Consider the following 13,266-nt stretch of genomic DNA (forward strand, 5'->3'; position numbering starts at 1 on the left):
GTCAAAGCTGACTCTCTGATTCACCTGTCTGTAGGTTGGTTGTATCTTCAGAATCTTGAACACACTTGGGTCGAGACATCCGCCGTGGCTTCTCCGGTGGGTTCTGGTTTCCCGCTGGTCGGTCCGCTTTGACCACCAGGGTTGCCGTGGAAATCTCGGTTGTTCCATTTGTCAAACTGTCTGAGTCACTGGTACTTTCTGAAAGTAAAGGACAATTTCTTTAATGATATGGGACACTATCTGATGTTAAATATATGCTAATAATAGATAGATAGATAACTATTTTAACGTGCCCATATACCACTAGGGTTTCGAACACGTCCATCCAGAGTTCGACCTCCGATAAGATCGGTGGCCAGACTCAGGATGGGGGTGGGTGGGGTAGAGGCAGAGTTAAAAATGGGCAGAAATTTTAAAATAGCAATTAGTGAGAAAATAAAAGTTAATAGAATTAAAAATAAATAAATAAAAAGTTACAAGCCAAAAATAAAAAGAATTGACTGCTCGGTCGAATATTTATATAATTTGGAGCATTTTAAAACAGTCCAAAAATAAATAAGAGCAAGAAGAGAGGATCGGACTATTTAATAATATTTGTAACAAAAAAGTAATTTCAACATAAAATTTTGAACGAAGGTCTAAAAGTTTAAAGTCCGATCTATATGTCCACGTGAGTGGCCTCGTTAAGGCCGTTTTGTTCTTGAGGAGGTTGGCGCCTATGGAGATGAGATGAACTGCTTGCCGTTGAAGTGTGGTACAAGTTTCCTCCACCTGTGACCTAGCAGGGTTTTTGCTAGCTCGACGTAATGAACACCGGTGATGATCTTGAGTACTCTGTGGATGGTGTTGTTATCCATATCCCTGAAAAGGATTCCTTGTCTGTACAGACCCTCCCGGCGCATCGTCACCACTAGGCAGAGCGTCCCGTCTCGTAAGTCCGTATCGTGGATGGCCACCTCACTGCCGTCGGGGAAGCGCTTGAAACTTCCCTCTTGGATACCTCCCGGCAGTGAGCCTACGTGTGGTGTATCACCAACCAAGTACTTAGAGTACTGGCTCTTGATCTTGCTGACAGCGAGACTCCATGCGGCAAAGTCCCTGCCTCGGCCAGAGGCAGAAGGCTGTGCCTTAGCTGGCTGGTCACTCGGGGGAGTGACTGCCTTCTGTTTTGCAGCAACAATTTCCTTGTTCGTTTCAACGGAGTTCCCCATTGGTGGGGGTCTCGACGGAGTCGGACGTGAAGGTGCAGGAACGGGAGACGCCCGCCGTGGAGTCTCACACATGGCAAGGTACAGCTTCTCTTCTGGTGTCGACTCATCAGACTTCACTTGCTGGGTTTCCTCAGCTGGCTTGGCTGGCTTGTCCGGTTGGGCTGGGGGCGACGACGCAGAAGGTACCGCCGCTGGATTTTGTGGAGCAGGGTCGCCGTACACCAAAGTCACGGTTGCCTGTGACCTGGTGTACGCGACGCAGTACTCTATCAGCTTCCCATACGAAGCAATTAATCCCCCCAGGTGGGGGGGTAACACAAGAGAGCATGGAACAGCGTCCGTCTTCATGACCAGCTCGAGTAGATCTCACATCTAATAAAGTTAAAATATTCAGACACACTTCTGATTGTTAGCAGTGTTAGATTTGACCCCGAAATTTACTATTAATTGTTTTTATGGTAAATTATAGCTACTTAGACTGAAGTCCAAAATGGTTTGTTTTGTTTATACAGTCGCTACATATTTATTTAGATGTATGAACAACTTTTAAAAAGATATATTTTTAAATGTTGATATTTATTATCAAAGTAATGTAGAAATTAAATTTTCTTCAAGCTGACAATCTCCTCCTCCAATCAACGCCAATAGGCTTCCATTAATTTGGCAAAGGAATGGAATATTTGTTTTTAAAAGTGGAGAGGAGAGGAGATGAGAGAGGATACAGAGAGAGGATACACAGACAGAGACAGTAAAGTTTGTTTTATTTAACGACGCCACTAGAGCACATTGATTTTTAATCTTATCATCGGCTATTGGACGTCAAACATATGGTCATTCTGACACTGTTTTTAGAGGAAACCCGCTGTCGCCACATAGGCTACTCTTCTTTACGACAGGCAGCAAGGGATCTTTTATTTGCGCTTCCCACAGGCAGGATAGCACAAACCATGGCCTTTGTTGAACCAGTCATGGATCACTGGTCGGTGCAAGTGGTTTACACCTACCCATTGAGCCTTGCGGAGCACTCACTCAGGGTTTGGAGTCGGTATCTGGATTAAAAATCCCATGCCTCGACTGGGATCCGAACCCAGTACCTACCAGCCTGTAGACCGATGGCCTGCCACGACGCCACCGAGGCCGGTCAGACAGAGACAGAGACAGAGAGACACAGACACAGACAGTGACAGAGAGAGACAGACACAGAGACAGAGACAGAGAGACAGACCCTGACCCAAATGTTGCTTAAAAAGCTATGTGTATTCATACTGAAATGCAAAACAGTCTTTGATATACCAGTCATGGTAAACTGGTTGAAATGGGAAACACCACTGAAAGCAAGCAATCCTGCAACCCACTACACCTCAGATCAGTGCTATGAAGACTTCCTTTCAGTCAGTCACTTAACAGTAAGTAGTACCTAAAAAGGCTTGAAGAACCTTCAGCTGAAAGGTTAAAAGCTTAGCTGTGAGCATCCATAAATGAGCGACACTGTTCTATAACGACCCTACCAATTACCACACGGCTTCACTTTCTGTTGGAGAATTTTCATCAAAGGCAACCTGATCGACATCTAAGCTGGTGCTAAACAAGTCTTTGGGAATTTAATAAAGAAAGTAAAATGCTGTTCTACTCATTTCACAGCAATTTGAAAAGCATCATTAGCTGTCTGATGACTAATACCAGGAACTGTGATATGAGACCATCTCCAAAACATGTCTGTGAATATTAGAAGTTTAGATTTCAATTTGACTAAATGTGATTATTTCTGACATTGATCGTAATGTGCTTTTCTTTTAACACAGACACAGACAGATAAAATACATGCACAGCAGAGAATCTGAGAAAAGACAAATACATGCACACATGCACGCATGAACGCCCACATACACACACCATGTAAATACAATTTTCTCCTCGGTACATAATTAAAACACCTGGAATATGTGCCCAGAATGGACGTGCCTTAATACATAAAAACAAATAAAATAAATTTTGGTTGTTGTATAAAATATCACAGATGAGGATGCTGCTCAGTAATAGATAAACTTTGTTTTGTTTACCACCTGAGCATATTAAATTAATCTTCAGCTATTGGATGTCAAACATTCTAAGTCTTCAGAGGAAGCATTGCTACATTTTTCCATTAAAAGGAGATTGCATTTTCCAACAAATAGGCCAGCACATACCATGGTCTTTGGTATACGAGTTATGGAGAACCAATTGGAAAGATGTTAACCCGTAGGGACGTAGCTCAGTAGTAAAGCAGTCAGTCTAGGATTGATCCTTGTTGGTGGACCCATTGGGCTATTTTTCGCTCTAGCCATTTCACCACGACTGGTATATCAAAGGCCGTAGTATGTGCTATCCTGTCTGTGGGATGGTGCATATAAAAGATCCCTTGCTACTAATGGAAAAATGTAGTAGGTTTCCTCTCTAAGACTATATGTCAAAATTACCAAATGTTTGACATCCAATAAATCAATGTGCTCTAGTGGTGTCATTAAACAAAACAAATGTCTTCTTCTTCTTATTTAGAGAATGGGTCCACCAATGTGCTTTGATCATATGACCCAAACTCAGGTGAGCGCTCTACTGACTGAGCTACACTCAGCTCCTCCTTCCCCTCCTACCTGCTGGATCGAGTCTCTTCAGTGGAGCGACTGGCTTATTTTCCAGTTTATTCACACCTCCATGACAGATACATTACGTACAATGATTTGGGTAGGTGCCGTCTTGTCTTGTCTTGTCTATAAGTTCTTCAATTATGTTTCTGTTCTATATATAAAGGCCCGTTTCTCAAATTCAATCTTTTGACCAAGTATTTAAGAATCTATATGACAGCTGTAGTTTAAAATACATTGAGCTATCATTAATGTCTACTGGAGTACCATTTCATTTTAAAATACATTGAGCTATCATTAATGTCTACTGGAGTACCATTTCATTTTGAAATACATTGAGCTATCATTAATGTCTACTGGAGTACCATTTCAGTTTAAAATACATTGAGCTATCATTAATGTCTACTGGAGTACCATTTGGTTGTGTCTTTTAGTCGTCTTTTTTTCATTTTTTTTGTCTCCAGGTTTATCGGAAATTTAATTTACAAGATAATTAGTGTTATTATATACTGTCGACGTAATTATATGATGGTTAACTGCGCAGTGTTTAACTGCAACAGTAACAGCAATGCATCCCAAGAAACGGCCAACATCATGGTTTCGATTTTAAAAAAACCGAAAGTTGTTTTAAAACATGGACACATTATTGTCGTTTTACACTAACTAAATACAGCAGGTTATGGTACATTTACAATGTGAAAATTAAAACAAGTATGTACTTAAGATATACATTAAATAAAGGTATTGCAATTTGTTCACATACGAATATTTAAACTTCACATTTATTTACCTATAATTACCAAATTAATTTTCACCGACAGCCCATAACGACTCCATACTAACGTCTCTTGATCTAGTCGGTTTGTTAACCTTCAAAACGTGAATTATTACGTTAGTTAACAATGTTTATAGTCAGTTCAGTATATTGTCATTAAAATTAAAATGCTAACACTTTGGCAGGAACAACATATGTACTGTGGCCAGAAGGAATTAGTTTTAAAGCTAATGTCCATTATTAAAGCATAATAAAATTGTACTTTTCAATGCTTTCTGTATGTCATATTAAAAATACTCTACACCAAATAATTATTTTAATACCTACCCTGGGTTTCTGCCAGAGGGTGCGGAGGGTAAACTTACATGTATGTACTAAAAAAATCTCAGAAATTAATGTGTATATATATATATATATAATGTTTTATTTTTTCGATAGATTATAGTAACATAATTGCTGTTTAAAATTTATAAAAGTGCATGAAATAAAATGTTAAATAAAAAAAACATTTCAAACCTATAACCACCCAATATACTCCAATTTAGTTTTTACAGGCCCACAGGAACGACTTGGGCACTGACGGACCGGGTATAAACTCTACATCAGATTTTGGTTACAATGGCAAAAATTAATGTGATAAAGAAAAGCTCACAAGTGGAGGGCACCCCCCCCCCCCCCCCCAGTTCCTACGGGCCTGTTTTATTACGTACCCTCAAATTATTTTCTGGCAGAAAACCTGGTACCTTTGGCAGTGGTTGAAACAATTAGTCGTCTAATTTTCGACTGTTACCATAAAATAATATAATTAATCACTTTTGGCATCTAGCAATTTAAACCAAAATTAACAATAGTTACCACATGGAATAAGCATCATATATTATTTTGTTTTACCTGTAATATATTTTGATCAGGACTTCCTTCTTCCTCCATGAATGATTAAAGAAAATAACACTGGATATATAATAATTATTTTTATTTTATTTCAATATATAACAAATGTGTTTTATGTCAGTATGTGGAGCAAATTACCTGAAACAGTTGGTTTGAAATCATGATTACAAAATCCTAAAGATAAAAGGAACTGGTTCTTAACCTCACCTTTTACATAGTATCTATATCATCTTTATTTATGCAAAGTAGTGAAAACTTAAAACATACATTTTCATCCTAGAGTGTGTGGTGGAGAACAAGCCCCTAGGCCCGCCCCTCCCCAGTTGCTACAGGTCTGTTGTATTTTATATTAATAAATGCAAAGACTACATAATAATATTGTCGATAAGACATTGTCAGTATGTGGCAACAGTATAATATTTTCCAACATTTCTGTGTTTCTGTACCCGGCTGTGGACAGTTTCGGCAGACTGGTAACACATTTTCTTAATAATTAAAAATACACGGTTTAACCAAACACATTAAAACTTGGAGGGTAACTAGTTAAGAGAACAAAGTTTTTTGTTAAATTATTATATCTTGCTTTGGTGAGGAGGGGACGCTTTTTGCAAATTTGCGAAATCGGCCTATGGAATATCCACTGACGTGTCATATTTATTCCTATGCCGAACAAGATTTATGATGAAATATTATTAAATTGTGTGTGCTTTTCTTCTAATTAGGTCCATTTGCTTCATTATACATCAAAAATGTCATAAAAAATTATGTTAAAAAAAATGCTTGTATGCTAGTCTATGGACCGTGTGGCTTCCTCGTTTTCGTTGGCAGTTGATTCATCCGAATTTTCATCTAAGACAACATTTCCAGGATTAGGGACAAAGTCTCAGATAAGTGGTTCAAACTGATACGGTTTGATGCCATTAGCACAAGCTGGACACAGTTCTTCGTCACTCGAATCGCTAAGTTCTTCCATGCTGCTTGGTAGTTTCTTCAGTTTTCCTCTCATCGATGACGTCACGGGTCTAGCTCATCAATTTGTCGACAGTTTCCGGCAAACATCGGCGAAAAAAACACCCCAACCAAGACTGGCACGCTTAACTTATTCAATATGAGGAGCGCGGTAGTTGCGTGTTGTGGTTTATGACGGCAAACAATTCATTATGCCGTGTATATGGTTTGGTGTCCGGTCTCCTTTAATGTCTACTGGAGTACCATTTCATTTTTGCACCCATCAGTAATACCATTTTATCCTGCAACTACCGTTTGTATTGACAGAATATGATGACGGATAAAGCAAAGTCATAACATGCTACTAGCAGGATATGACTTTTGACATCACTCATGTGACGTCACACGCATAGCTATATTACACAATCGCTCTGAAATAACAGAAATAATAGCTTTTTTTCATTATTTTTTTATGGTCTGCAGGATAAAAATAATAACTACCCAGTAGTTAATGACGCCAGATATTTGCTTTTGAATATCTGCTTGGCAGAGCCTCGCGGAATTTCACATTCTTATTTTCACAGGATAAAGCAGATATCCGAGATGATTAACTAGTTATTCTCTATATATGCGTATTCTATGTATGAATCTATATGCATGTATGTATGTGTAAGTACATATGTATACACATATTTATATATATAGGTGTGTATACACATACATACAGGTGTGTGTTCATTTGTATGTATACACATGACTAATATGTTTGTACTAGATGTAACCCATACGTTTAGAAGGGGTGTGGTTGCCATACACTGGACTTTCTCCCAAACAATATGACTGCAGTGTAGATAGCTAGCCTTCATTAGCCAGTGTGTTATATATGGCTGCCATGTATATAGCCACTTACATGTTATATTATGACGGCAAATTCCAATGCCATTGAATTAATGGAATGCATCTTTGTACGCAATATATGGTAGTCGACTATACCTTGGTGCAAAACGATCTTTGTGAACTGCAGAATCGGGCAAGTACAAAGAAGATGGTTGGCAGTGCAAAATAAAGTGGAGAAGAGAAAATAGTTAAAATGGCCTTGTGTATTATATCATAGATAATGGGTATTACTGATTATGTATGTTTTAGGAAGTGGGACATAGTACAGTGGTAAAGCCATCGACTGATGCACGGTCGGTCTGGAATCGATCCTTGTTAGTGGACTATTTTTGTTCCAGCCAGTGCACTATGACTGGTATGTGCTATCCTGTCTGTGGAATGGTGCATATGGAAAAATGTAGTGGGTTTCCTTTAAGAATACAAATCACAAACACAAAATATTTGACATCCAATAACCGATTATTAACAAATCAATGTGCTCTAGTGGTGTTATGAAACACAAACTTCAACTGTATGCTTTACTTTTTATTTAATTTTTCAGATATTAAATATACTTGATATTTGTACATAGAATACACTGTAAGATGATAACTCATGGCACTCCAACTCTGATTATACTAACAATGATCTGGAGACAATAAAACAAAATGCATTCCAATACTCTCCCATGTTATTAATTCTGAAAAAAAGCTAACCTTTACTAAGCCCATCAATTTGCTTATGAAAATTAATAAATGAAAAAAAAAGAGTTGGTTTTGTTTAACAACACCACTAGACCACACTGATTTATTAAACATTGGCTATTGGATGTCAAACATATGGTAATTTTGACACATTCATAGAGATGAAACCCGCTACATTTTTCCATTAGTAGCATGGGATCTTTTATATGCACCATCCAGGAGAGCACATACCATGGCCTTTGATATACCAATCGTGGTGCACTGGCTAGAGTGAGAAATAGCCCAATAGGCCCAACGACGGGGATCAATCCTAGACCGACTTCACATCAAGCAAGCGTTTTCTCACTGGGCTATGTCCTGCCCTATTAATAAATGAATGAATGAATGAATGAATGAATGAATGAATGAATGAATGAATGAATGAAAGAATAAATGAATGAATTAATGTTTAACAACACCCCAGCACATCAGCTATTGGGTGTCTAACAAACACTGCCAAAAAGAACATACCAATTCCCTTTTAAACACATGTTTACTAGGAACTAGCGAAGCATGAAATTTTCATTAGAGTATTAGAAAAATAGGTAAAGCCCAAGCTATTGGTGAAACATTTGTTATTGTAAGCAGACCAAGTGAATGTGATAGTCCGCTGTTTGGACACCCTAGCTGTACTCTCGATTCATCAGAATTAAATACCCCACGTCGTTTGCAATAATAATGCTGTTTGTACTCAAAAGATGTTTTTCTAGACAGGCTGAGGGTTGTGTTTTGTTAAAAATTTTGTTGTTGCTGTATAACTACAGGGGTTGCTGTGCTTGACATGGCCTGTCAGTTATGATTAGTCGAATTATTACATGAAGTTTTTCAAGGCTGTTTCTGAACAGTTTTAAAGATATACATAATGGTAAGTGAATGTGTAACAGAGACGACAACGTATGAAAAGATTTGATACTGAAATGCAACTGTGACTGATTGAAATGTAAAGCACATAACAGAGACCATAATGCTGTGTAATAGCAAAAGTCGTCAGTATATAATAAAGCTTTCACACAAGGCTTACCACATGCCAAGGTGGTCAAAAATGGTACTTTGTTCTCTACAAAATCTTAATAAATTAAATAAAAACGACTAAGTCCTTAACCATGTGTCCGATGCCATATAACCCGTAAATAAAATGCGTTGAGTAAGTCGTTAAATAAAACATTTCCTTCGTTCCAAAATGATTAATAGATCAATGTGCTCTAGTAGTGTCATTAAACAAAACAAACTTTTCTTGCAACTTTACTGAATTAGGCCCAGGTCCATGTTTTGTGGTAAATGGTTCTTAGGTTATGAGAGACACTGCTTATTTTGATGTCTGTTCCTCTGTCTAGAGCAGAGGGAATTCTGTAACAATGGCCTTGATGATTTAACATGACTTGAAATATACACCATGTGTATGATTGCTTGTGAAAACAACAGGAGATAAAGCAAGACATATAAAATTAATTTCAATATAGCCTCAAAAGACAAAAACAAAACCCCCCCAAAACCTGTTGTTTTTTAGAATGTGCTGAAAATCATCAAGTAGGGTAGGTCTTATTTCTTTTACTACTACTACTACATTCAGCCCTATGGATCCAGATAAAATGTTATGTATGTACTCTACACCTACATGTTAATAAAAAAATATATATACTGATGGAAAGAAAGCAAACAATGACAGCAACCAGAACCCTCATCCATAGTATGAGGATTGGCCTCAGTGGCATCGTGGTTAGGCCATCGGTCTACAGGCTGGTAGGTACTGGGTTCAGATCCCAGTTGAGGCATTGGATTTTTAATCCAGATACCGACTCCAAACCCCGAGTGAGTGCTCCGCAAGGCTCAATGAGTAGGTGTAAACCACTTGCACCGACCAGTGATCCATAACTGGTTCATCAAAGGCCATGGTTTGTGCTATCCTTCCCGTGGGAAGCGCAAATAAAAGATCCCTTGCTGCCTGTCATAAAAGAGTAGCCTATGTGGTGACAGCGGGTTTCCTCTAAAAAAAAGTGTCAGAATGACCATATGTTTGACATTCAATAGCCGATGATAAGATAAAAAATCAATATGCTCTAGTGGTGTCGTTAAATAAAACAAACTTTACTTTTACCATAGTAAAAGGAAGATAACTGTTCTTTACATTCAGTTCACATTACAGACAGTCAATCCCATATGACATCTTTGTGTTGTTATACAGACATTACTATGTAGTATGAGGAAGATAACTGTGTTCTTTACATTCAATTCACATTACAGACAGTCAATCCCATATGACATCTTTGTGTTGTTATACAGACATTACTATGTAGTATGAAGACGATAACTGTGTTCTTTACGTTCAATTCACATTACAGACAGTCAATCCCATATGACATCTTTGTGTTGTTATACAGACATTACTATGTAGTATGAGGAAGATAACTGTGTTCTTTACATTCAATTCACATTACAGACAGTCAATCCCATATGACATCTTTGTGTTGTTATACAGACATTACTATGCTAGTAGTGAACTAAATTTGGTCTACAATATCACATGTTCCCATATTTGTTTCCATCAAAACACATTAAAAATATTATGGTAAGCCCTATTTTATAGGTAGGGTGAAGTTCTCAGAACCACACATTTTTTTTCAGGCCTATCAAATATGTCTATGCATAACTACCGCTTCCATGTGTTTGAAGAACTAATTGAGTTTGGTTGTCCTGCTGCTTTCCAAGACATTTGTTTTGGTATCAGAGCTCCAACACAGGTTCACGTTTGTCTACACACAGTCTCAGCTCCAGGTGGTTAGTCTTAATAGTCCATTTTACCGAGAATACCTCTCAGTTCACAGACTGTACCAACAGTGAGTGTAGATAAAGCACTCACTGGCCACTCTAATAAACATTAGTTCGACTGTTATGGAGACTAATGGTACAGCGCAAGCCCAATGTGTGAAGGAAGGAAATGTTTTATTTAACAATGCACTCAACACATTTTATTTATGGTTATATGGTGTCGGACATATGGTTAAGGACCACGCAGATATTGAGAGAGGAAACCCGCTGTCGCCACTTCATGGCCTACTCTTTTTGATTAGCAGCAAGGGATCTTTTATATGCACCATCCCACAGACAGGATAGTACATACTACAGCCTTTGTTACACCAATTATGGAGCACCGGCTGGAATGATAAATAGCCCAATGGGCCCACTGACGAGGATCGATCCTAAACCAACTGTGCATCAAGCGAGCACTTTACCACTGGGCTACGTCCTGCCCCATCGAGGTGTGATGGATTCTTGGGTTGATTGTCTTAAATAGACTCTGGCTGTTTTCCTGTCCCAGCCAAGGACACAAGTTTAGACTATCAAGATTTAATCACAGACAATTCAGTGCAAACATTCTGAAATATTTAATAGATCTGGCCAATACTTACAAAATTTGAAAAGTGTAGACTCAAGGTTTTAAAAAAAGTCTTGCCCTTGATTATAAATACCTTTTGTAGCACATGGTTGAAGTCTGGAAATGGCTGAAGTTGTTATAACTGATCCCGGTTTTGTTATAACGTCTTCAGTCTGAACTTTAATAATTGTTATAAGCACATCTATATAATATAATAAACCAGTCTCCAGACACAAAAGGACATTCAGGATCCATGCTTACAAAACATTTAAAGTCTTAAAACTTTAACGCCATGACAAATTACAGATTTGAGTCTAAAGTTTTACAAGCATGGACCTGAAATATTCAGGTGATGGGTTGTATAGGATTGATTGCCCTCGATGTAAATCTGATATTTCTCAGTCCCAACCTGTGCCCCGTGACTGGTATATCAAAGTCCATCATTCATAAGGGGCGAGATTTAACTCAGTCGGATGAGCGCTCACCTGATGTACTGGTGTCACAAGATCGAACCACCTCAGTTATACAGACATTACTATGCTAGTAGTGAACTAAATTTGGTCTACAATATCACATGATTGTTTTTTTCTCTTGTTCCAACCAGTTTACCACAATTGGTCAAAGGCTGTGCTATGTGCTTTCCTGTCTACGGGAAAGTGCATATAAAAGATCATTTTCTGCATTAGGAAAATGTAGCGGGTTTCCTCAGTTGATTATGAGTCATAATTACCAAATGTCTGACATCCAATAGCCGATGAATAATTAATCAATGTACTCTAGTGGTGTCGTTAAACAAAACAAACAAACTTGTTTTCATTTGTAAAAAGTCATGTCTACAGGAAATTGCATATGGTATAAAAGATTACTTGCTGCTTTTTGGATGGTGTAGTGCTTACGGTAGGCCATTGTACACATAAGGCTGGTAGGTACTAGGTTTGCGTCACGGTACTGGCTGCCACAAAGACCAAGTTTAACAACTCAATGGGTAGGTGTAAGGCCACTACGCTGAATTCTCTCTCACTGACAACTAACTACTAACCCACTGTCCAGGACAGACAGGTTTTAAATAAGATACAGTGTGCTTGAACCTTAATTGGATATAAGCACTGATATAACCATAAATGAAATGAAATGTTTGGGAAGAGTTGCCTATGAAAAGAAAGAAATGTTTTATTTAACGACTAACTCAACACATTTAATTTACGGTTATATGGCGTCAGACATATAGTTAAGGACCACACAGATATTGTGAGAGGAAACCTGCTGTTGCCACTTCACAGGCTACTCTTTTTGATTAGCAGCAAGGGATATTTTATATGCACCATCCCACAGACAGGGTAGTACATACCATGGCCTTTGATATAACAGTCGTAGTGCACTGGCTGGAACGAGAAATAGCCCAATTGGCCCACAGACGGGGATCGATCCCACACCAACCGCACATTGAGCGAGCGCTGTACCACTGGGCTATGTCCCGCCCCGAGTTGCCTATGTGTCAGCAGCTGGTTTTCTCTCTAACTCTTTCTCTTGACCAAGTGTTGAACCATATGTTAAAACACCAAACAGCCATAGTTTAAAATGTACTGAGGAGACATCAAACAAATATTCCTTTCTTTTCTAGCAGCACATGACCCAGTAATAGATTCATTTTATACTTACTCAAAATGGTAAATATTCATGTATATCGAATTACTCAGTTTTTTATGGATAAATTCTGATTTAACAACAAATTTGTGGGCTACTTTTATTAACTTTTACTTCTGTATTTTTATGGCAATCAAGCAAATACTAAGAAAATTATCAATTAATATTTGTACTGTTTTAATTA

At 38.1% G+C, this 13,266-nt stretch overlaps 1 protein-coding gene across 2 annotated transcripts in view; it reads right to left on the reverse strand.

Moving 5' to 3' along the window:
* LOC121367897 overlaps positions 1–13,266 on the reverse strand; it is a 112,658-nt gene that overhangs the window by 25,786 nt on the left and 73,606 nt on the right. For both annotated transcript variants that reach the window (XM_041492346.1, XM_041492345.1), the window contains exon 5: positions 25–198. In XM_041492346.1, coding sequence (XP_041348280.1) covers positions 25–198 — 174 coding nt within the window. The remainder of the gene's footprint in view (positions 1–24; positions 199–13,266) is intronic.

Source organism: Gigantopelta aegis, chromosome 3 (genome assembly GCF_016097555.1).
Source record: "Gigantopelta aegis isolate Gae_Host chromosome 3, Gae_host_genome, whole genome shotgun sequence".
Taxonomy (NCBI): Eukaryota; Metazoa; Mollusca; class Gastropoda; order Neomphalida; family Peltospiridae; genus Gigantopelta; species Gigantopelta aegis.